At 42.6% G+C, this 26,349-nt stretch overlaps 1 protein-coding gene across 1 annotated transcript in view; it reads right to left on the bottom strand.

Annotated features, from left to right (window-relative positions):
- The window catches only part of Mylip (myosin regulatory light chain interacting protein), a 29,033-nt gene extending 18,190 nt beyond the window's left edge, over nucleotides 1–10,843 (bottom strand). Inside the window, exons 1-2 of the mRNA XM_008847054.3 lie at nucleotides 10,546–10,843; nucleotides 9,279–9,469 (exon numbers count right to left, since the gene is read on the bottom strand). Coding sequence (XP_008845276.1) covers nucleotides 9,279–9,469; nucleotides 10,546–10,632 — 278 coding nt within the window. The 5' untranslated portion in view covers nucleotides 10,633–10,843. The remainder of the gene's footprint in view (nucleotides 1–9,278; nucleotides 9,470–10,545) is intronic.
- Nucleotides 10,844–26,349: the final 15,506 nt, after the last annotated feature.

Genomic DNA, 26,349 nt, shown 5'->3' with positions numbered 1-26,349 from the left:
GTCACAGTCGCCCACCTTCTGAGCTCCTCAGCATCTGAGCATGAATACAAACTCATCAGATAGACAGCCTTCCTCTTCCACTAGAGGCTCCATACTCTGCCATCCCTGTCACTGTCTACTGTGCTGTCAGCACCCTCATCCATTCCCCCCTGTCTGCCCTTCTGGTAGTATCTTCTTGAAGTCCCTCAAATTAAGGTAAAGAATAAGAACAAATCATTCTGGAAGAACGCAAAGATAAAGGGTAGCTTTAGATACTTAAGTGATAATAGAATTTATTCTCATAATTGTTTTAATAGCTTTTGTATAATCCCCATCGCTATTAATGAGATATAAAATGTATTTATCAAATCTGTAATCATTATGCCAAAAAATTTGAATTACTTAATATTTTGTATATTGTTAAAACTGTAACTTTAATTGTAAAAAAAATTTAAAATAAAAAAAAGCAAAAAAAAAAAGAAACTACATATATATGTTTAAAGTTCCATTTATTTGGGGCTGGAGAGATGGCTCAGTGTTTAAGAGCACTTACTGCTCTTTCAGAGGATTCAGATTTGGCTCCTAGCACCCACTTGGTGGCTGACAACCATCTGTAACTCCAGTTCCAGGGGATCCAATGCCCTCTTCTGGCCTCCATGGGCATCAGGCACATACATGGTACACTTATTTACATGCAAGCAAAACACTTATACACATAAAATACAAATTGAATCTTAAAAAATTACATTTGTATATTTATTGTATGTATTTGTGTATATGGGCATAAATGGGCACACGTGTGTCATGGTATATGTGTGAAGGCCAGAGGACAACTTGTAGAAGTCAGTTCTTATCTTCTATAGTTGGGACCCAGGTTTTGAACTCATGTCATCAGGCTTGGTAACATGCCCCTTTAACCACTGAATCATCTTACCAGCCCTGAAGCATATATTCTAAATACATTAAAATTTTATTTATTTTTTAATGTGTATGACTGTTTTGCCTGTATGTATGTGTACTGCATGTGTGCAATGCCCACAGAGACCAGAAGAGGGTGTTGGATTTCTGGATGTTGGAAGGTTGTTAGCCATCATGTGGGTGCTGGGAGCCAAACCAGGTCCTCTGGAAGAGCAACCAGTATTCTTAACCCCTTGGCTATTTCTCCAGGCCCCTCAATACATTTTTAGTTCGAATTGCTTCAACAAATTCTTTTTAAAAATTCATGTCCTCCGCAGGCATTGCACGACATGGGTGCACTTACCTACATGCAGGCAATACACACATACATGCAAAATAAAAATAATTTTAAAAATTTCATGCCTTTTCTCAGTGTTAAGGAATGAAGGGAACTTATTTATCTGTTGAGAGTTTGCAATCAGAGAAGCTCCTTAGATCACTGGCTACTCATACTCTAGAGCCCACAGCAGAACTTTCTAAAATCCAACTGGAAACTGCTGAGTTGCTCACTGCATCAGCTACTGTCGGGTACCACTTTCTAGTTAACTCACCACTTACACCATTTTGAAGAGCTTTTGATGACAAATGTAAAATAACCATATCCAGAGTCACTCTCACGCTGAAATGTAAGTAATTAATCTGTTTTTCAAACAGCTAATCATTGATTTTCAAAAACCCCATTACCAGTAACTGAACTATATTTTACCTCAAGGGCATGTACAAGGTCTGGACTGTCATTCACCTTAGTCAGAGCCCATACCAATCAAGCATTATGCCTGCATCCAATGAGTCACTTAACATTGGTTTATTTAAAATCAGACTCTGCCAAGTTATATTTAAAAACAACCAAATGGAAACAGAATTGCTATGAGAGGTTTTTTTTTTGTTTGTTTGTTTAAATCATCACATTCTCCTAAAACAGAAATCGGTTCAAGATGGATCACAGGCCACATGTAAAAGCTAAACCTACAGTGGTTTGAGAACCAAACATGCCAGTACCTTTTTGCCTGGGGGTTAGCCAAGGTCTTTCAGGACACAGTCAACAAACACCAGAAAAGAAAAAAAGGAATAAATTAGACCTCACCCAAATTAAAAACTCCTACTCACCAAAAGGCATCAGGAAAATTGGCAAGTCACAGAAGGACATATATTTATAAAACTCAGATTTCACAAAGAACTGCTATCCAGGATACATAAAGAATGTGGACAGCTCAAAAGTAAAGGCAAATGATAAAAATGGGAGAGCTGGACACCTCACAAAAGATACAGGAAAGGCAATAAGCACAGGAAAAACTGATTAACATTATTAGTCATCAGAGAAATGAAAATCAAAAGCACAATGCTCCCACACTACGTATCCACCAGAAGCTGGCAGGGATGTGGAGAACTGGGGCTTCCTCTCATTCTTTGTGGGGGTACAGAACAGTACAAATGGTCTGGGGAAAGGTCTGGCAGTAACTTATACAATTAAACAATAACACTAGGAGGACCCAGGTATTGTATTCTTGGGTATTTACTCAAGAAAAAGGAAAACACATGTGTCTACGAGAGAAAAAACAAAGGCTTGTACTGGAATGTTCATAACAGCGTTATTCATGGAAAACAGGTGCTCACCAATAGGACTACACATCAACAAAGAGCATATCCACACAGCAAAATTCTATCTAATAGTAAAAAGGTACAAAGTGGGCTGGAATATAGCTCGGTGGTAGAGCACTTACCTAGCATGTTCAAGGCCCAGGGTTCAACCTCCAGCACCAAAACAAAGCAAGAAACTAAACCATAACACCCCGTCCCCCAGATACATACAACAGTGCACATGCATCTATAAAAGTCTATGATGAATAAAACATAAAACAGTCTCTGCTGGACGACACCACATGCATGAAGTTGAACAGGTAAATAGATGCACCGTAGAAGAGCATACACTGGAGAAGGCGCAGTGGGGCAGGTAGAGGTGGTCCAAGTGCGGGTTGACTGCAGAAGATGAGGGGACTTTCTAAAAATGATGCTTCACACTACTGTCCTAAATCTCTGCAGAGGTTTTGTTTGAAACAAGCACATCTGCTGACTCTCATTAAATGACATCATTAGGATGTATGTTTCATCATATGTAAATTTTACATCAAAAGAAAACAAAACTTTGAATATGATTTATAGGCCCTGGGGGACCAATGACTGGCCCTGAATTGGCTTGAAATGACCACATCACACCTGCCAAAAGTCTGCCTGTGGCGTCTCTGAGTTTTAAAGATGCAACCTTCCTTAGATTTCCACATGACTGTGATTTTTTTTTTTGGAAGACTGAGAAAAAGAGTTACTATGATTATAAATCAGTTGAAATGAGATATGGCATGCTGGTGTAACTTAAAAGCTAGATCTAAGCATCCCAAAACGTTCAGGGGAGTAGCAATTTATGACAGGTAAGAACTAACAGCCACAATAAACACAAGGCCAACAATGAGGTGGAGAGGCAAAAGGAGGAAAATAAAGCCAAGAATCGGAACTAGCTCTAAATGAAAAAGAATCTAAAGACACTAGTCTGAGAAAGGATCTCATTATGTAGCCCTGGCTGGCCTCAAACTCAGAGACTTGCCTATCTCTGCCTCCCAAGTTAAAGGCATGGGCTACCATGCTCAGCACAAGATGCTTTAATAAGGTTTCTTTTCTTTAAAAAAAAGATATTCAGAACTTTTCAGTTTATAGATGCAAACTGTGAAAGCATTTCAGCATAAGAAAATTCATATTAGGGATCAACCAATTTTACTTCTAAGCTCTTAATTTTTGATTCAAGAAATATTTACATAGTGTACACTTGCTAGATTCTCAGGACACAATGTCGATCAACTTTAATGGAATTTACATTAATGGAGTGACTGACAATGAACACCATAAACAGCTGTGGTGTCAGAAGCTCATTAATGCTCTAGAAGAAAGACACACTGAGATGACTTGGAGAGTGTCTGTCATCTCCTCCACAGGCTACAGAAGGCTTTCTAGGGAACAGTGATGCATTGAGTTTGGGAAGTGGGAAAAGAGTTAACCTTCATCACAGGCAAATTATAAAAAGCTCATGTCTAGGATAATAGCATTTCTCTGGACATCCAGTTCAGAATTCAGTCTCTACTGGGGTTGGTTTCTGGGAAAAAGAATTCCTATGTTGGTTAACCTTAACTCAACAATACTGTCTCTAGCAGAGGCCACAGAGCTCTGTCAAAATGTGGCCAAGTCAGGAGAAACAGACATTGTACTGGCAGGGCACAGTGCAATTACCACTGCGGAGATGAAACTAACTTCCCTAATCTTTGGTTTTGAAAATGTTGGCAAAATTCAGTATGAATAACTGAAAGCCCATGAAAAGCGAGAATTTCTAAGATGATCATTATTTCAGATTTACTTCCAGAACACATTAATTTGCTTCCCTTTCCATTTCAATCCACATCATGGCAAACATCTGCTGAAAATACATGCTGTCTCCATCTGTAAACCACTCCAGCTAGCTGAACAAGTTTCTCCCATCCAGAACCCCACCCCCACCCCCACCCCCACCCCACTGAAGAGCACATGAACGACCTGGGCAGGAGAAATGAATGTAAAATTAGGCCTGAGACCAGATTAGCCCTATCTACTAATCTAACCCGCACTTGATACCAAGCCAACACTCCTCTTCAGGGAAAGAGCTTCAGGAAAACAATATAGAGGCAGGCAGAAACAAAGGGGTGGGGTATTGCTGGGAGGCATTTAGAGATAAGTTGCTCCAGAGTGTCAAGAGATACACAGCCCCAGGACGGCTTAGAAGCCTGGATGGCTGGTAGAGTTGGTGGCAGTTGGTCTTAGAGCACAGGGCTTCTGCCTGGCTCCCAGGACTCTTCAATGGCACAGGCCTTCCTGCCCATACCCCTCTCCTTTGCCTGTTTGTTCTGATACTAACTAGTATATTAACTGCCCCCTGCCCCATATTAAACCAGCTTTACTATGAGTAGGCTACTTAGTGGTCTGCAGAGGACAACTCAGCCTAGCTATTTTAGAACCATTTAATAAAATGTCCAGACACCTTCAGTATACTAAATCCAACTTCATGGCTTGACCCAGTAAAGTCACCTCTTAAAACTGAACTGTCAAAGCTCTGTTCACTTACTATATAAACAGATCCAGTGTATATTCATAGCATCTAACATAAATATTTTATAAGGGCCATGGTGTCGGGGAGGAGGGAAGTCAGGAGAGGGAGGATGGTGGGTGGCTGATGAAATTGGGGGGAAAGTGGAGATAATGGAGACACTGGGACTGGGGAGGGAGAAGGGAGGTCAGGTGGGAGGAAAAAAAGAGTATAGATGAATGACTCTCAGAGGGCTAGGGAACCCAGAGGGAGATGTGATGCCCCTGAAACCCCACGAGAAATGCACATACAGTGTTCTAAATGTTAGTGCATATGTATACCTAGGGGCTGTTTGGCAAGGAACACAATGCCAGACAGAAGAGACCTCCCTTCCAGTGGTTGATGAGAGTGATCCAGGAGACTCCCAAAATAACACAGGTTATTGCCAAAGCTCCTAGTTATCTCCCAGAACTAGTAGATAAGACCCTACTGCCAAAGTCAGGACATACTTTGGATATAGGACTTGGAACAATGGAGCAGGAACTGACCTGGAAGCCTTCTACTTGAAGTTCTCATAATACTAGATGATAATATGTAAACTGCTAAGGGAGAAAATCAATCAGTGGTCCAACCCAACCCTAAAGCCTAATAACCATAATGACTGGCAAGGCAAACTACCTGTATTGGTGCAGTAGTGACACTGTTATCTGGGGGGGGGGTGTATCAACAGCTCAGGAATGCATTATTTTTCAGTTAGAGAATTGAACTTATAGCCCTCTCAATGGGAACTCATGGTGGTACTCTAAGCTCATCCTAATACACATGGCTGGAGAGGTCATAGATCCTAAAGAAAACCCTATCTCTGTCATATCTCTAGACAAATGAAATTTCTTACCATATGCTAAATACGGATCCTTATATTTACAGATAGGCAAATCTTTCACTACTCATCAAAGAAGCTTCTTTTTTGCAACAGATGGAGGCTACTGCAGAATTCTATTTAACTGGCAAGACACAGAGAATATACATGTGCGAGACTCCTAGTCCTAGGTGACACACCTACAATTGAACCTCTACACCTAAGGCTCATGAAACACAGTAAAACGAAGGAAGGGTAGAGAGAAAAATAATGCATTCCTCACCTCTCACCAGTGAAGCTTCCTTATACAACAGAGTGTAATATACACAGAAGGCCACAACTGGCCAAGTTTTAAAGAACAGGAGACTGTGTATCCCTGGGTAGGACTCCTATATTGAACTTCACCCACCCAGGGCTCAGGGACCATTGTGGAAGAGGGGTGGAAAGACTGTAAGAGCCAGGGCTGGTTCATGAACACAGGGATGCAGAGACTTTCAGGCCACTGGAAGCTTGCACATGTGAACTTGTGGCAATGGTGGCATTGAGCACAGGACCCATGCCAACTCAATTAAACAAGGACGCAGAGAGAAGGAGAGAAATGGGTGGTGGGCCGGCCCTAGACTGGGAACTATTGGAGACTGATTGCTACTGAGAAAGGGAGCACATGCCTAACTTACAATCTCTAGATGGGCTGACTAGACTCCAGAGGACGAATCTGCACTGAAGGACATCTGGGTACAAATGCTTGACTGGACAGGACTTAACATGTATGGTGGAATACATGAGATTCCGTGGGGGGGGGGGGGATGGAAGGGCATGGATAAGGGAGGGTGTCTAAATTTGAATAAGAACTGTTACATGAAATTACAAAAGTTCATAGCAAATGATAGAACATCAAAACATTTATCAAGTTTTATTTTGCTAATACTACATTAAGAAAAATAAGTAGTTTTGTTCTTTAGTATTATGGTATAAAAAGAAATTGTAAACTGGGCCTAGCACAACTTTTGATGTCCTAATTTAAAGGGACAAATGCTAATTAGACATTACTTTATGAAGATATTAAAACAGACTGCTCATCAACCCAAGGCATTTTCTTTAAGTCTTATATTTTGACCAGTTCCACAAAACTATGTAAAATTCACCAACTCAATAAAATAAGTCAAATGTTTACATTACACTGAGCACCCCCCACCCTGCCCAATTTTTCTTTTGCAGTACTGGGGCTCTGGCATGTTAGGCCTCTGGCACGTTAGACCTCTGGCATGTTAGGCAAGCATTCTACCACAGTGCTATAGCCTCAACCCTTATTTACTTTTTATTTTGAGACAGGGCTGCACAACTTGAACTTACTACATAGCCCAGGCAGGACTGAACTTGCAATCCTCTTTCCTTGCCGCTCCAGCAGCTGGGGTTACAGCTCTAATCCTAGGGCCAGCTTACATCAACCATTCACTATGATTTTTACAAGGAATGAAAATCAATTGAAATTACCTAGCCGAACTAGGTAGGTACATTCTTAGAATAGTGTTAGCTATAAATCTCAAGAGTCAAAGACAATTGAGTCAATAAAGGAAAAACCAAAGTAGGAAATTTGATTCAAGTAATAATTCATAAAAGTGTCTTTCTTACATGAATAAAATGGATTTGCTAATAGGTATTGACCCAGTTACAGAAAGCACAAGTAGAGACTATCCTGTACTCAATCATAAAACATGAATGCACCACAACTATATTGTGCTTATCACTTCCACTGTTTAGATATTTTTCTCCAAGTGTTGGCAGATTTAAAAAATAAATTTGTGGGGCTGGAGAGATGGCTCAGCAGTTAAGAGGGCATGTTGCTCTTGTAGAGGGCCTGGGTTCAGTTCCCACCATCCACATTGGGTAGCACTCACAACCACCTACAAACTCCAGCTCCAGGACAGTCTATGCCTCTGGTCTCTATGGGCACCTGCACCCAGATGCTCATACCTACACAAAGACATACACACATACACATACTTAAAAGTCATAAGAATATACCTTTAAAAAAATAAGTTTGTGCCATTAAAATTGGGTTGCACCTCGAGGGCCTGAAATAATTGCAAAAGCCTAACATGACTACTTAATGAAAATCCAGTGTTGTATTGTATACATTTACTTTTATTGAACTATAAGACAGAAGTACAAAGGAGCTTTCACAAGTCAGATTTTAAGTTTAAAAAAAGGATGGAGCCTATTGTGATTAAAAGGCAGCTCAGCATCCTTAAGTCCACAATTACTTAAATATTTGTGAGGTATTTTCAGAAGCACTAAAAAAATTCAATATGCCAGTTTCCTTCAGAAATTAAACATCTCTCTCAACCTTTAAAGTGCCATAGCAAGGTCAAGTGGACATTTCAAATTCAAATTCAGTTTCATTCATAAAAACGTTTCCATCAGTTGTTAGGTAAAGGAACAAAACTGGTATGTTCACAACTCATCCAGGATCCTGCTCCTGATCGTGATTCAAAATCTGCAGCATCACAGTTTTCACACGCATGGCACAATTCCAAGCCACAGCAGTATAGAAAACACCAGTGCTTGGATCCAAAATTTGCTGTGTTTTTAAAAGCAATCATTTCCCCTTTCAACATGCCACTGTAATATTTAAGCATCTTGCATTTCAATAATAAACATGAAGCACCACTTTCCTAGTTTGGCCCATCCTTGAGAAAGGTATTATAGTCAGTCCAGAAGGAAACAGTTTTTTGCTCTGAAAAAGGAGACTGCATGCTTCAATGGTCTACCACTACTGGTGGCCTGTATTTTAATAAGAGAGAAACTTAAAAGTCTAATGTCTGACAATCATGTTTAATATGTCTATGAGCTGGAACTCTGTTACAGTGGCCTCTAAAGAGTTCTTTTACTAAGTTTTCATGAAACTTAAAAGTTCTGCATGAAACCAGCCAGAGCCCTCCCGATACACACTGTAATCTGACACTAGGCTGAAGACGTTTGACCAAGTTTAAGTAACTCAAGAGGAACTGTTTCCTGCTTTCAGTTAGAACAGTCTACACTGACCTGTGGTAACACTGCTAAAGCGGGGTTACTAGCGGGCACAGGATGCAATCAGGAAGTCAGACTCTAGCTCTCTTTTTGTTTCTAAGAAGCCATCCCAGCTCTCTCATTGATATTATAAAGGCAAAAAAACAAGAACGACCAAAAGAAGAGGTGGGAAACACACCCAGGCCAACTGTGTAGTTCCCTCTTCAACAACTGTGCATTGAAAAACAAACAGCTTTAAGAGAACTTCTGCATGAAATCAAATTCCTCCTCAGGGACCATGTCTGGGATAGTGCACCAGCCCCTGAGTGCAATCGGAGGTATACTCGACATTGGTTTATTTCCGCCTCACTTTACCTGGTCTGCTCCTGTAAGATGAGATGAGGCTCCACAAAGAACTTGACTCTCAGTTTAAGACGGTAAGGTGCCAGCCCATCCATCTGCTGGGAGATCCGGTTTCTCAGATTCAGCCATAAACTTTCACCTTTGCTACCCGTAAACTGCAGCCCAAAATAATCAACTTCTATGATTCCCAATCGCCTGCACACCTAAAACACAAGAACAAATGTAGCATGGGTGAGCCTGCAGTCAGCAAACCCAAGGACGCCATCAGAATGGAAGAGAGCCGTCTACTTTTTACAAAGTTCAACCGCGTTACAATTCCAGTTGCAAGCCAGGAAAACAGCACTTTAAGACATAAACGATGCCAAAACTCAGCTCTCAAACGGAGACTCATCCTTCCTCGGCTATATCTAGAGCGTGACCAATTGCAGGTCAGAGAAAGGAGTCCCCTCAAAGCAGCCTTCCCACAGGCGAGGAGAAGAATCCACAGGGTGTTTTCCTCCTATCCCAATCGCTGGAATTCCCTCCACTAGCGCCATCTGCACAGCTGATTTGGCAGCTGATTGTCTGGACAGTTTTAACCATCTGGATTCCAAAAAAAAACACATTGAGGAAACACGCCACAAGTGTCAGCGAAGCTTTACAAGCAGCTCTGCAAACATCTCAGGTCTGCAGGACCTGAAGACATTTCGATGGGATCAAACGTGTCCGCCACATCCATCATGCGTGCACCGTGGCGAGCCTTAAGAAAGCACACGCATGAAAGGACCCGAGCAGGGGACAGCCCCAACCTCCAGTCCTCTGGTCCCTCCGCAAGTTCCCTCTAGTCCTGGTCCCCCTGCAAATCCAGCGTGTTAGGTGAATGGTCCCCGTGAGCAATAGCGTGAGACGTGGGCCCAGCTGGCCAGCTAGGGACCCCCGGGGCCCCATCCTGCCTGGAGCCACCTCATCCCGGTATGCGAGTGGCTCTGCCCCGCCTCGCGGGGACCCCGCGGGGGCATCGCGCGCACACCTGCGGCAGGTGTGCCGGCTACCTTCCTACGAGGAAAAGTGCCGGGTTAGGAGGCCGGGTGGCTGCCCACGGTTTGTCCCGGTGCCCAGAGTTGGAGCTCCCACCGCCCCGTCTGCGTCCTCTGCGCCCCCCACAACCGCGGGGAGGAGGAGGAGGAGGAGGTTGGAGCCCGGCGGTCGGGCGCCGCTGCAGCAGCTCCAGGGAGCATCCCCGAGGCCTCCCGGCGACAAGCCCAGGGAGGGGGTCCCCTTCTCTGCCCGTCGCCCTCACCTGGTTGAGACAGTCCTCGCCGTTGGCTTTCGCCTCCACCTCCACCTCCATCAGCACCGCGTCCGGCCTCGTCACATAGCACAGCATGGCTGGGGCCGCCGCCGCAGCCACGGCCGCCTGTTCTCCGGTGTACGCGGGGTCTGTCGTCTCGCCGCTGCACGAAGCCGGCCCTGGGCTCCGCCACGAAGGTGCAGGCGTGCGGCCGCCTGCCCTGCACCCCACGCGGCAGCTACTCGCGTCCCCGGACCCCCTCGCTCGCCCGCTCCCGGGTGCTCCACTGCCGCGCTGCTCCGACAGCCCCACTGCCAGCGCCGCGACAGGACCGCCTCTTATATAGCAGCCCCGCCCCCTTCGGCGGCAGTGTCCGCCAATCACGGCGCTCCCGCCCCTCCTCCCCCTCCCCACCAGCCAATAAGAGGGCCCGCCAGGCCGAGGCCCCGCCTCCCAGTGCCGGCTGACCTCCCCGCCTCCGCCGCCCCGGGACAGGGCTGTCTGCGAGCTGGAGCTGCGGAAGGAGCGTAGCCCCGGGTACCGCCGCCGCCTCTGCCCGCTGGGCGACGCTGCTCCGACCGCCCGCAGCGCGGGGGACGGCCTTCTGTTCGGTCCCGGCTAGAGTGGACCGTACTCAAACGCTTCTACCGTTCTCCCACGTTCTCCCAAAGTGTGTGTCACGCCAGTGACAAACGCCTGTGGGCTGAGAAAGCAAAGAAGGGCCGGAACAACTGTTTTCCATCAAGATTTGCGTTGTTGGAAATCAGACTTCTTTACTTTAGACTTCCATCAGTTGTAAATAAAAAGCTTAATTCGAGTAGAAAAGTTTTTGCAGTTGATCAATAAAAAGCCAGGTACCCTGGCCTAGCTAGAAGCACTGTTCTTACTTAAACTCTTTCCAAGGATTTCTGTGTGTTGGGCTCTGCTCAATCAAAACACGGAGTGCTTTGCCCTGTGATGGGTTTACCCATACCATCTCACGTCTCATTCGTGCATTAAGCATTCACTGAATACCTGGTACTCTGCCTGTCCTCTCTCTCCGACCTCTTCTTGAGGGTAAAGGATTCATCCAAGGACCTAGCAGGTGAGTTAGCCTCAATAGCGGTGATAAATGATTAAAGGTCTGCAACTCTACTTGTATTTACTACTTCTCTTGACCAATAGTTTACTTTGCCTACCTCTTTGGTTTATAAGATAAGCCAGGAGATGTGGGTTTCAACCTTAGATTCTTGGAAAACTATCTTAGAAACCAAATATTTGCTCTGCCTTCTCCCATATCTCCCAGCTGGTGAGTCCTGTCCCTACCTCGTTTCCCATGTATCTCTGTCTCAGTGGTTATTATTTATTTATTTATTTATTTAATTTTTATATTTATTTATTTATTTATTTATTTATTTATTTATTTACTTATCTATTTAAGACAAGGTCTCGCTATATAGCTCAGGCTGGCCTGGAATTCTCAAGTGCTGAAATCACAGACATGCAGCTCATATCCAAGATCAGTGATGTTTACTTCTGATGAAGTAGGAAAGGTATCAAAGATGGCTAAAGCAATGGATCTTAACACAGCCCATGGCTGGCGAAAGTCAACTAGGGGAGAACTTGTTCTGCCCAAATCCTACCATCAGTACCCAGTGCAACCTCACATCTTTCTTTGTGTCTTAGGAGCTTGCATCGCAGTCATTCTACTTGAGTGTAAGAGGTTGATTGCATCAACCCGTTTCTCATTCCCTTCATTCCAAGCAGCAGATTTGGGAAATTGTTTGGGAGATACACTTAGATTACTGTGTCTAATCTATGCTCCATCTCTAGATATTTCAGCACAAGAAGAGGCACTATGAAGACAGCTATATTGGTTGAAGTTTTTGTTTGGAAAGGCAGAAACCAGCAAAAGGGAAGTTAGGGGACAGATTTGGGGATCTTAGAGAATCAGAGGATTCAAAAGTGGGAATGAAAACAGGGCATGCTGGCACATACCTTCAATTCCAGCACTCAGGAGGCAAGAGGCAGGTGGATCTCTGTGAGATCAAGGCCAGCCTGGTCTACATAGTAAGTTCCAAGTCAGCTGGGGCTACAGGGAGACCCTGTCTTAAAAAGACCAAAAAAGCAAACCAAACAAATAAAAAACAAGCAACCAAACAAAATAAGTGGTCATGAGTTGAAAAGAGTTGGGAACGAACAAAAATAAATAAAATAAACAAAAACAAAACATGAAAATAAAACAACACATTTCCATTTTTGCAGAACAATTTCTTTAAAAATGTCTTACTTTGGGTTTTGGCAGAGCTTGTTTATGGCTTTTTTTGCAAGAATGACTCTATAGTTATATGTTTTTTGTTGTTGTTGTTGTTTTTGTCTTTTTGAGGCAGGGTCTCCCTGTAGCCCCAGCTGTCCTGGAACTCACTATGTAAACCAGGCTGGCCTCAAACCCACAAAGATCCGCCTGCCTCTGCCTCCCCAGCGCTGGGACTACAGGCATGCGCCACCACACCCGGCTTATATTTATATGTTTTAATCCGAGGAGCTAAATAATTTGTAGAAGCACAGGAAATGTCTAGCAGGGTTTTTTTATTAATTTTAAATAAAATTTTAACAACCATCACTTATCTATGAAACCGTTGAGGGGTAAGATTGACAGAAATATTTCTAGTCTATATTTGTTGTATTCCTTCTATGGGATGGTTAGTTAAGATTCAATAATTCCAAAATTCAGAATCCTTAGATAAGGGCCAGAGAGATGACTCAATTGGTAAAGGTGCTTTCCACTAAGCCTGACAACCTGACTTTGATCCCTAAACCCACAAGGTGGAAGAAGAGAACTGACTCCCACAAGTTGTCCTCTGACCCTCATACATTTTCCATACACAGTAAAGTGTAATTTAAAAAAAAAATCACCAGATAAGGCTGAAGAAAAGAAGGAGCTTGTAAAGACAAAGGTAAAGGGTTGGGATTGTGGCTCAGTTGATGAGTGCTTGCCTAATATATACAAAGTCATGGGTTCAATCCCCAGCACCCATAAACTGTGCTTGATAACAAGTGTGCCCCCAGGCCCCAAATCCCAGCAGCACTTAGGAGGAAGAGGCAGGAGAATCAGAAGTTCAAGCTCATCGTAGGCTAAATAGAGAGTTTGAGGCCAGCCTGGGCTAGATAGAGTCCATGCCTCAATACCAACCAACCAACCAAAGAGGCACGGTGGGCTTGGTGGGGTGGCACATATATATGCCTGCTGCAATCCTAGCACTTAGGAGGCTGAGGCAGGAAGATCATAAGTTTGAAGCTAGCCAGGGCTACAGAGAGGGACTCTGTCAACAAACAAAAACAAACAAACAAGCTGGTAAAGTGCTTGCTGGACCTGAGTTCAGATACCTAGCACCCACATAAAATGCAGGCATGGTAGTATGTACCTGTATTCTCAGTGCTGGGGGGAGAAGACAGGAGGATCCCAGGGTTTTAGTGGCCAGACTGTCTACTAACTGGTGAGCTCCAGGTTCTGTAAGAGACTGCTTAATAATCATGACAATAATAATAATAATAATAATAATAATAATAATAATGTGAAGCATGACAGAGGAAAACACCTAATGTCAACATCCTCATGTACACACACAAACACATACAAGTATACTACATACAGACACAAAGTCAACCAACTGAACAATAGCAAACAAACAAACATAAACGATAAAAACAGGAAAAGGACACATGATAAGGAGAAAGAAACCCTGATGTCTGGGAAGAAAAGAATTCAGGCTTGTACTTGTGTGCACAGGGTATAGAAGATGATTCTCTCTCTTCCTTCCTGTAATTTTTTTCCCTTGTGATAAAATAGAAGCTGGTTAGTTAAGGAATGGGGAATTGGAGTGAGAAAGCACATTATGCTTAAAAGACTTGGTTAGGGAATAGAAAACCCACAGTAGAATTACTTCTTAGAAGATTCCACCATCTGGTAATGCTACCAAACGTCTGGAGCCAGTTTCAAGCCCCAGCTGAGTCTAGCTCCAAAATAAGAGACTGAACATCCGGGGCTGTAGGTGGAAAACGAATCAGATTAAGCTGTGACAGAAGCCAGGGAGGAGCTCCATGTTCTTGGTGTCTGCTTTTCTTTGCACTAGATTAGGGCATGGGTCCCATGTCTGTAATTCCTAGCACTCAGGAGGCTGAGGCAGGGGGATTGCCATAAATTTGAGGCCAATCTGGACTACATAACAAGTTCTAGGCCAGCCTGGGCTACAGAGTGAGCCCCTGTCTCAAAAACACTAAGTAAATAAAGCTTTATAATTCTGTAGCAAAGGGAAAGTGTTGCCTGTGTGAATATAATTTTTTTAAACAGAAACTATATCCAACTGCATTCAGTCCTGGCCATTCCAATACACCCAAATACAGCAGATTTCCCTTTTTGCTTCACATGTTTGGTTGCAAGACTGAACACTGGATGATAGCATCTGTAGGTTGCAATGTAATCTGATGGTCATCTCACTGCAAACTCTTCAGTCGAGCACGTCGTTCTGATCTACACGTCTGGGGAATCTATTCTTGCTCATTCTATGCTTCCCATTGCATACCGGGTGACAGAAACCCTGTGCTGGGTCATGGGGCAGGCTCTTGTGAAGAGAAGGGCCTACATCACCTGCCACACCCTCCCCCTCACCTCCCACAATTCATTAATAGAAGCAACAAGGAGGAACAGTTAACCCCTGAAAAAACTGTCCTTTTGGTTTCACACGTTATTCAAACCAATTATTCACATAAGTAACGCTTCATCAAGCATAAGTGTGTTAGAATGTGTTGAGTGAGCTGAAATTTCTAATTTGAAATATTAGCCTCGTGAAATTCAGGAGTAATTTAATTTGATCCTTGCCTACCATCAAAGCAGAACATCTCATTTCCTGAACTGACTGTTTAAAGGGGGAAGGAGGGGGCAGAGGAAGAACGGGCAATCCCTGGGCTGAAATCTGGGAGTGCAGAAGTGGCATGGCCTTCACTGGATACCTGTTTAAATGTTTGCTTGTTTTTCCTTTCTAGTTACGAGAATAGTTATGTTCAGTGGGGACCACTTAAAAAAGAGGAAAACAGTAACTTGTATTTCCTTTATATTTAGCACTGATACTTGATGTTGCTGTTTACATATACTGCATGCTAAATATTGATTGTGGGGTCAGTGAGATGGCTCAGTGGGCAAAGGCATTTGCTGTCAAGCCTGACAACCTGAGTTCAATCCCCAGGACTCACATGGTAAAAGGAGAGAACTGACTCCTGCAAGTTGTCCTCAACCTCCACAAGTATGCACACACACACACACACACACACACACACACACATACACACACACACGCACACTAAGTAAATGTAAAAAATTAAATAAATGCTTATTGACTTTGACATGATTCAGCGTCACATATTAATTCATGGAAACATATCAAGATACTGAGAGGGATTTCAGATGTGGAGTTCCAAATCTAAATCTGTTTTCATGAATATTAGGAAAATTATAACTAGAAAGAATAGCTATTACACACACAAATTCCAGCTACTATGATTTCTCAATTCTTTTCTTTTTTGAAATTATAACTTCTCTTTCATTTGATTTCCTTAATGAAATGTCCGGAAAAGCCATGTTTGTGATCTTCGTATCTGTTTGGCATGTTTAGTTGAGAAGTACTCAGAGTTTGTTACATTTTGTGAAATAACAATATTTTAATGTAGTCCACTTTGTGTTCCTCTCACAAATGGTTAAAACAGGAAAAGAATACATGGTAAGGGGGACCTGATCTCTGCGAAGAAAAGAATTCAGGCTTCTACTCATGTGCATGTGGTATAGAAGATGATGATTCTCTGCCCCATTGTAATTTATTCCTTGTGATAATATAGAGACTGGTTAGTTAAGAAATCACTATTTGAGGCTAGGTGACTTGTAAAGAAGATTTTGGCTCATGTTCCTGCAGCTGTAGGGTCTAAAGAACATCTTCCAGTATCCTGGTGAGGGCTCCCTGTGGCTGCACAATGTGACAGAGAAATGGAAGAAGTGAGCAGAAGGGGCGCTTGTGCAAGAGAGTGAGTTACAGCAGCCGAACTCATTTTATAATAACCCATTCTTATGGGAATGGATCCAGTCACACAAGACCCGCATTAATCCCTCCAAGGTCTAACCACCTTCCAATAGACGCTACTGCTAATGTCCACAACTTCAATATCACCACCCTGGAGACCAGGATTCCATCATACAAATCTCTGGAGGACTGATCATATTCTTAACCATAGCAGATATCTATCTATATCTATTATGAAAATTATCAATCATTAGGTATATGGTTTTCGAGTTGCTTATAGAGTTTGATGTTATGTAAATGTTGATGAACACACCACAGTTCATCCTTTATCTGATTTTGATGATTGGACTGATCCTAGGTATGTAGTGGGGAATCCAAGGAATAGAAAATAGAAAATCTGCCGAGATGCAAGCTCAACAAACTCTCCCGTAGCCAATTAACCTGTATTTTAACCAGTTAATATTAAACAATGAAGCTCCCCCACCCCTCATATCCAAGCATGGCTTTCTGAAAGGACAGAGGGGCTAATATGCTGTCCTGTGTGACACAGAACTTAGTAGGGATGGTCTTTCTGCTACCAATGCCACGTCAGGGGTACCAGCTTTTCAGAAGAAACGTGACAATTGTTAGAAATGCTATAGAAAGACCCAGAGTATATGGAACTAGGTTCATGTGTTCTACAAATGACTATCAAGACAAAACAAGATAAGAAAAACTACGAACATTTTTGAAAAGAGGCAATCTCTTATTAAAGTTGTACCATCTCTGCCCCATTTGCTTATTGCTGTTGACATGGGCAAAGTATGGGGCACTTGGTATGCGAACCTTACCCCGTTACTTCCGTTACAACATCGAGTTCTTGCTGTGTTCTCTGAAACTGTCCTCGAAGTTGGTTTATAAGCAATGGTTGATTTTGTCCCTGGCAGTCTTCTGTTCTTTCTGTCCACTCTTTCCCTCTTCTCTCCCTTGCTTCACAATTTCTGAACGAGGATGGAGAGGAAGCTGTCAGCAACTCAGGGAGAGGAGAGGCAGCCTGGTCCCCCTCTACCTGCACTGACAGGCCTATGTTTTCCTCCACAACAGACATTCCAGCTGCTAGTGCCCAAGGACACAGTGATAACTGGATGTGGGTTGGGAACACTTCCATAATGGCAGCAGCAGGTGATTCTACCCTTCCTTGGGACCAGCCTTCCAAGGGAACAGGAGGCCAAGCATGGTTGTTTGTAAGAAGCTCATAACTACCATCAGATCAAATGGGTACCTTGAAGCTCAGGGGAGAAATCATTTTTTTTTAATTAAATTTTTTATTTTATGTGTGTTTTGCCTGCATGTATGTAAGTGCACCCATGGTATGCAATGCCTGTGGAGGTCAGAAGAGGGTGTCAGATCCCCTAGAACTAAAGTTATGATAGGTTGTTAGCCACCATGTGAGGGCTGGGAACTGAACACCGTCCTCTGCAAGAGCATCCAGTGTTCTTAACCACTGAGCCATCTCTCCAGCCTAAGAAATCAAATCTTACATTGACCTACTTAGTTTCTAAGCTGCACTTGATTATCCCTTTGCCTTTGGTAAGACTTAGCCAAATACCCAAAAAGTCTTATATCTGCAAAGAGTAAAGGAAGGCTGGCTTCAGGACATGACTTAGATCTGAGTTTTAAAGCATGTAGAAATCTCTGAGGGCTAGTGCCAAGAAGTAATAGTAATTCCAAGAGAGTTTGTCTCTCCTTCCCTCCCTTCTTCCCTTCTCTCCTCTCCTCTCCTCTTCTCTCCTCTCCTCTCCTCCCCTCTCCTTTCCTCCGCTCCCCTCCCCTCCTTCCTCTTCCCTCCCTTCCCCTCCCTATCCCCTCCTCTTCCTTTCCTTTTTATTATTTTTTGAAAGAGTCTCATGTAGCCCAGGCTGCCTTGAACTTGCTATGTAGCTGAGGATGACCTCAAACTCCTAATCTTTCCACCTCTACCTTCCAAGCACTGGAATTACAGATGTGGGCCACCATGCCTAGCAAACAAGAAAGCAATTCTAGAGTGAGGTGAGAAGCTCAGCTACTCACACTGGGGAATATTTATCTTTTGTTTACCACCTTGGATGATCTGTTTTTAATTTTGTTCAGGAAGGCAGCACCTTTATATATGCCCATACACTTTTCACACCTTAAACATTTCTATCAGTGGGCAAGTTCAAACACACACACACACACACACACACTCATACATTCATGTTAATCTTGGAAAAAACTATTTACTCACTAATTGAGTTAGATAAATACAAGGAAGACAAATATCAAATTTGTTTATCTTGGAGCCTGATTTGGATGCAAGGACTTGAAATACAAAGCAATAATTAACTGAACCATAGCAGACTAGAACAAATACATACTCAGGAAAACAAGATAATGGTTGGATAGTTACCACCGTTCCAGACGTATCGAAAAGATGCTTGGATTTTTCATTGACAGATTGCTCTAGGCAGTTCTTAGATTTTAGGATTATGATAGATAAAGAAGAAGCAGTTCTTACATTTCTGGGTACTTTGAAAATAATAAATCCTCCTCTCCCTTTTTTAGGCCCACTTTAGGCAATAAGAGGTCTTTTTCAGATTGTAGCTGTTTTTAACCAGTTTCAAATGTATTTTTTTTTAAGAACTCATCAAGCTGTGAATGTTTCCTTCAAAAACTGCGAGTCTAAAATGGTGCATCTAGGCGAAATATAGAAAGATAACATAGGCAAAATAGTGAGAAAAGAAAATGTTCTGTGGCAAAATGATACTGTTTCTTTAAATTGCTCACCTGTGCTGTGTGTCTTGCTCATCCATTTGATGTCCTGCTCTGTGAGTCAACTCAAGGATATTTAGTTCTCCTCAGGGGATACTGGGGGATGATTGACAGGAGATGCTGCTCCAAATGACAGTCATATTATAACATAAGTCACATCATTCCAAAAAAAACGTAAAAGTACACTTTTACATTAGAATTTTAGTATATGTCATTAAAATGAAAACATGTATTATCAATAATTAAAGGCATGCTAAATATTTACTTATAATCTTTATGTGATATTAACAAAGTAACTTTAAACATTAACATTAAAAAGCTGTTTTATATGCTTTGTTTTAAAAATTTGATGTATACTTATGTGTGCATATTCCTGTGGGTACATGTGTGTGTGTGGGTGTGCATGCATGTGTGTTGGTGCATGTGGAGGTCAGAGATCAAGCTTGGGTGTCTTTCCTTAGACATGGTCCACCTTTTTTTCCTGTTTTGAGAAACAGTCTTCATTTTTACTTGGAACTTGCCGATTTGGCTGGGTTGGCTGACCAGTGAGCCCCAAGGGTCCACAGGCCCCTGTCTCTTTCCAGTGCTGAAACTGTAGCACGTACCATCACACTTGGGTTTTGCTTGGGTGCTGGGGATCAAATTCAGGTCTTCATGCCTGTGCAGCAAGGACTTCACCCACCGAGCCGTCTCCCCAGCTCCATAAGTTTTGTTTATTTGAGATAGGGTTTCATTTTGTAGCCCTGAGTGGCCTGGAGCTCACTATGTAAACCAGGCTGGTCTCTGTGTAGGCTTATCACTATTTTTTTGTGGTGCTGAGGCTTGAATCCAGGGCAACATGAACTATCACTGAACTAAATTTCGAGTTCCTGTTATTTAATATTTTTTTGACACAGGAAAGAATAGCACAAAAAATTGCGCTATAGTTTCATACCAGAGGATCAGAGTTCTCAAGTACAAACATTTTTATCTTAACTTTGTTTATCTTTCTATTTTTTTCTTGAAACATATAAATTGTTGACATGATGCCACTTTTGCTCTAAATGCTTCAAGGGTAAGTAGCAACCCAAATATCAGTAAGTGAGAATATTCTCTTACAAAATCACATGTAATTATCATAATTAAGAAATTAACATTGATGCAATACTCTCTTCAGATATCCAGACCTTATTCATATTTCACCAATGTTTCCATCATTTTTTTTAATTGCAAAAGAAAAAAAAAAAACCTAGCCTGACTGACTATTGCATTCAGATCTCTTTATCCTCCCTTAATCTGGGACAGTTACTCCCGTGTTTCCTCTGTCTTTTACCACCTCAGGATCCAGTGGACTAGCTCTGAATTAGAGAATCATCATTTTTAAGGCAAAAACAGATGCAGTGCACTGTGACACGCACATTCAAGAGAAGAGCAAAAGGCTTATTAAAAGTGAGGCAGGCCTTCCTCTGCGGGTGGAGGCTGCTGCTTTGCTAAATGGACATGGTGTCAAGCTGCCTTCTGAATATGTATGGTTATACCCACAGACGAGTGTGGCTCTAGGCTTTGGTCAGAGACTCAGAGCTGATCGAAGTACTGAGACTAAGTGACTGGTGAATTCTCAGCCCTAAATGGGACATTAAGGGGACATCTCCCCTCTAAGGCTCAGAGAAGAAAGGAATTTAAGAGCCAGAGGATGGGAAGGTGTACCATCAAGTGTTGTCTTCTGAACACTGTACTCATAAGCTCACAGCAGCAGTGGCCTAAGACCTGCACTGGTCCCATCAACAGGCCATCACAGACGAAGAAAGGGCTAATAAGGCTTCTCAAGTTTAATGGTTCCTGGGTAAAGAGCCCTCAGTGGTAAGTCACTTGCTCAAATAAACAACCCACCACCCATGCTCATGCCAACACGCCTAACTAAATGCAGTGGGCCATCAAACAAAACAAATAATTAAAAGACATAAAAATAGGAAGGGAACTTACTGGGAAGAAGAAAGCGTTCAGTGGGAGGGATAAGGGGTGATGAGTAGTTAAAATCGGGGGATATGATCCTAGTATTATACATGTATAAAGTTGTGAAGGAATAATTTTTAAAAATATATTTTTATTTAGTATTTTTATTTTATGTGTATGAGCGTATTGCCTACACATATGTAAGTGCACCTGTGTTGTGCAACGCAGCAGAGGTCAGAAGAGGGTGTCGGATTCCCCTGGAACTTGAGTTAAGGAGGGTTGGTAGTAGCTGGGTGTTGGGAATCGAACCCAGTTTCTCTGCAAGAGCAGTCAGTGCTCTCAATCTCTGTGCCATCTCTCCAGCCCCAGGGTTAATTTTTAAAAAATAGAGGCCTTCCTTTTGAGGCCCCTTATACTATACTTTTGTGGTTTTCTGGGCAAAGTAAATCAATGATCAGACATGAGGCTTTCAGAGGTGGATTTGTACTTTGAGGTCCCACAGAACTAGAGACTAGTGCCTTTAATTACTGTGACATCCTTTTCCTTCCCATCAAGTTCCAATGAGATGGGTTGAACCTCAACTGTGCTGGAGGCTGGCCGCTTCTCCCCAGCTGAGCTTTCATGCATGTTGCAAGTTCTTCAAATGTGCAGGAGCCGGCTCCATGAATGCTGTCTCAGGATGTATCAAACCCAGGAGGGAGCCCACTCTTCAAGGCTCCCTCCTGATCCTCCACTAGAGCCCTTCGGTGCTTCTGGCCTGATTCCTTGTTTCAATCACAGCTTCTTGAACTGTGGGTTGTGACCCCCGCACAACGTCACATAACTGAATATGGGGGTTCTAATTAGCTTCAGCTATCAACTTGACACATCCCAGAATTACGTGAGGGAACCTCACTTGGGGGATTGCTTAGATCAGACTGGCCTCTGGGGACATTTTATTGATTGCTAACTGATATAAGAGGGCCGAGTCCACTGTGGACTGTGCCACTTTGGAACGTGGTCCTGGGTTGTATAAGAAAACTGGCTGAGCATGAGCCAGAGGAGCAAGCCAGTAAGCAGCGTTCCTCCGTAGTCTCTTCTTCAGTTCCTGCCTCCAGGTTCCTGCCTTGAGTTCCTGCACTGACTTCTCTCAATAATGAACTGTGACCTGGAAATGTAAGATGAAATAAACCCTTTCCTTCCCCAAGTTGTTTTTGGTCATAGTGTTTACTGAAGCAACAGAAAGCACACTAGAACGCGGCCGTGAAAAATTTGATGAGAGTAAAAAAGTTTCTGGATTCACAACAACGGAAAGTTAATTCAAACTCAAATGTGTAATGAGCTGGCAGTGCTCCTGGGCTGCGTCACGCAACCTCACGGCAGTCTTGTTTCTGAACACACTTACGTACTCTACGCCGTGCATGCCGTCCTACCACACAGTGCCCGTGAACGCTGCCTGAAATGCAACGGTTTCATTACTGAAAACAAAGAACCTGAATATTTTCCCTCTCCCATGTAACTATCAAATTAGTATACTTTTGGATTATATTATATTAACAATATTCGGTTTTAAAAATTGCTGTTTGAGGGGTTGGAGAGATGGCTCGGGGGTTAAGAACACTGGATGTTCTTGCAGAAGACCCGGGTTCGAATCCCAGCCACCCACATGGCAGCTAACAACTGTCCGAAATTCCAGTTCTAGGGACTCTGATGGCCTCTTCAGTCCGCCGAGGGCATTGCACGACACGGGTGCACTTACCTACATGCAGGCAATACGCTCATCACATAAAATAAAAATAATAAAATTTTAAAGAAATCGCTGTTTGAGTTGCTGACTTGAGTGTCATGGGCATTGCATGACACGGGTGCACTTACCTACATGCAGGCAATACACTCATCACATAAAATAAAAATAATAAAATTTTTAAAGAAATCGCTGTTTGAGTTGCTGACTTGAGTGTCATAAAAAAAAATCATTAAACGAATTTTGGTTTGGGATTAGGACAGACTTCCAACAATTTCTGAAATAGCCTTAATCAAACTTTTGTCATTTTCTACTATGTGTTTATGTGAACGATGTTCTCAGCATTGACTACAAGATAAAAATATCCACTAATTCTGAGATGTTGAACATGCTGTATGTCTCACAGTATCAAATACTCAGAAAATAATTCCTTATGTAAAGTAAATAAGCGTATCATCTCATCAGCATGAAAATTTGCTTTTATTGCTAATAAATGGCAAAATTATATGTATACTTAAGAATTTTTTAAAGAATTTACTTATGGGGGCTGGAGAGATGGCTCAGCGGTTAAGAGCACTGTCTGCTTTTGCAGAGGACCCAGGTTCGATTCCCAACACCCACATGGCAGCCACAAACCACCCTTAACTCCAGTTCCAGGGGAATCCGACTCCCTCTTCTGACCTCCACGGCATTGCACAACGTGAGTGTACTCACATACACGTAGACAATACACTCATACACATAAAAAAATAAAAATAATAAATAAATATTTAAAAAATTTACTTATGATTGTTATCAGTAAATGCCTTATTTGTATAGCTATATTCAAGTCATGAAAAATTCCTTGGGCAACAAGGGGCTGGGCTGGATCTGTGAATGGCTCAATAGGTAAAGAAGCTTGCCGACAAGCCTGATGATCTGAGTTCAGTCCCTTGCACCCTCATAGTAGAGGGAGAGAACTGAGTCCTCCCACACTGTGTGGCATGTCTGTACCCTCCCCCCCCCCACGAATAAATAAATATAAGACTATTTAAAATAAAAAAAATAAAAAGGGGGATGGGGAGGATTTGCTCCAGGGGGTAAGAGTACTTTCTCTGCAACCATAAGGACCAGAGTTCAAATCCTCAGCACTTAAGAGCCTGGCATGACCATGCATGCTTCTGACCCTCGCATTGGGGGTTGGAGACAGGCAGATTTCCCAGAAGGTCCCTGGCCAGCTACCCTAGCCAAAATGTCAAGCTTCCAGCTAGTGAGAGACCCTTTCAAGGCCACAAGATAGAGATCAATATAGGAAGATATACAGAATTCTGCTCTGGTCTCCGTGTGTATACACACAAGCATCAGCACATCCCTGTGCATGCTCTACAGACATCTCACACACACACACACACACACACACACACACACACACACACACACTTCTTCCTTCCCCTGAATCACAAACAAAAAAGGGTCATGAGCAGAAGTTTAAGGTGCTCTGATTTAAACAACCATCCTGCCTCCTCTAATGAAAGGCTGCTCAGTGAGTGTGTGCTCGGCCAAGTGTCACTTTGACTAAGTGGCAGGAAAAATGGGTGCACATCACGGAGACAAGCCCTGTGAGATGCTTTCCCATGCCTCACCCAGTCTTGCTCTCAGGTGCAACGTCCGCCCTCAGTCTTTGTCCCCGTATGTCACTCAAGAGCTGATTCTCCTGCAGACTTCTGGGGTGAGCAGCAGCAGGGGGTTCAGGTCCCCAAGTCACCCAAGGAGAGAACAGAGGGCCAAGAGACTCTTCCCAAGGTGCTGAGGGAGCCAGCCACTGAGCCTTCAGCACCACAGCTTAACTCTTCCATGCCCTCTGATTGAAGTTTTAGCAACCAGGAGAGTATTATTAAAAGAATGCAAACACACAGCAAACCTACACGTGAGAATAACCTTGGAGGGTTTGTGCCAGAATGTCACAAACACCTACAAAAGCAATTTTTCTTTTAATGAAGGAACTGGGCGGGGGTGGGGGTGGGGGTTGTAGCTTGCCTTGTCTCCATGGGACACCAGAGAAAGAAGAAAGAACCACCTAGTTTTTTTAATCTCACAACTTTATTTTAATGAATGGGTATTGCTCTTACTACCTAAAAATAGTACTTAAAAAAAAAATCAAGTATTGCAATTACTCAAATGTTATTTGAAATACTAATGAGATATTTTAAACTAACCAGACAAATTAAACTTTGATATAGAACTTTAGTATGAATAGGCTCCAACTCCATTAGCTACACTTCAAAGGATAAATATTAATATTATTCTGCCCACTCTGTCAATTTAAGGTACTAATTAACTATTCAGGTGATTTCCCCCAAGTGATATGTAACAGGTATTTCATATGGACAAGTAGGTTACTGGAAAGGTATTAAGGGGTTCTAGTTGGTTTCCAATTCTACTAAATGCGTGTTTCTTATTTTTCCAAGCACTGTATATTCTAATTACTGAAAATCCTTTGAACCTTGTTAATTATAACACCATCTCAGTGCCCCAGGCCGAACTTTCCTTAAGGTTTCCCCCTAAAACGAGTGTGCAGTTTCAGATACATAGACAGGAACAAATTTATTCAGAACAAGCTGTATCATGCTAGAGACATTTCTGTGTACAGAAGGATCTGTCTTTCTATATACACAAATCAAGTATATTTTTAACATGACAATGTTCGAGAGGTTTCAAGAGAGAAATAAAATAGGGCTTTCTCTAAAAGTTTAGTTGCTAAATGAAATTGTAGGTCATTTGTTGACAACCTCTAGAGTTCCCATGCTGTGATCATAAGGCCAGTGGAAACAATCACTCAAAGTTTTGAGCCAAAGTTAAGCTCAAAAGGTCAGAAAAATGTTTTCATGGTTTTTAATGCTGGTCTTGTATGGACAGGGGGTTGCAGCTCAGGGGCAGAGCACTTACCTAGCTTACACTAGGATTCCCCCATTAGATTCACAACCACAACTACTATAACTCCAGATTCAATGGATTCAGTGCCCCCAGCACAGCCACAAAGCAAAAGACCAGACAAGAAAAATTAATGCTGGCCTTGCAAGTTATAAGAGACGAGTCTCAGCTAGAAGTTCAATTTCATCCATTGTAAAATGGAGTAATTGCTGTCCTCTGTACACACTGGGTCGGTACAAGCTAGAAGTAACACGAGTTACCCAAAGACTATCATTAACACATGAAGCAGATGTATTTTGCTTAATGTACAACAGGAGAAATCCTTAATTTTCTGATTTTTAGAGTTTAGAGGATTAAAGTGCATAATATAGGAGAAGGAAAAGAATATAAAATTGTTAAAACACTTCATTTGATGACATCGAAATCCATGTG

Source organism: Nannospalax galili, unplaced genomic scaffold (genome assembly GCF_000622305.1).
Source record: "Nannospalax galili isolate Female #2095 unplaced genomic scaffold, S.galili_v1.0 scaffold923, whole genome shotgun sequence".
NCBI classification, from domain to species: Eukaryota; Metazoa; Chordata; class Mammalia; order Rodentia; family Spalacidae; genus Nannospalax; species Nannospalax galili.
The sequence above is the reverse complement of the archived record's forward strand: the minus strand, read 5'-3'. Positions and strand labels throughout refer to the sequence as shown.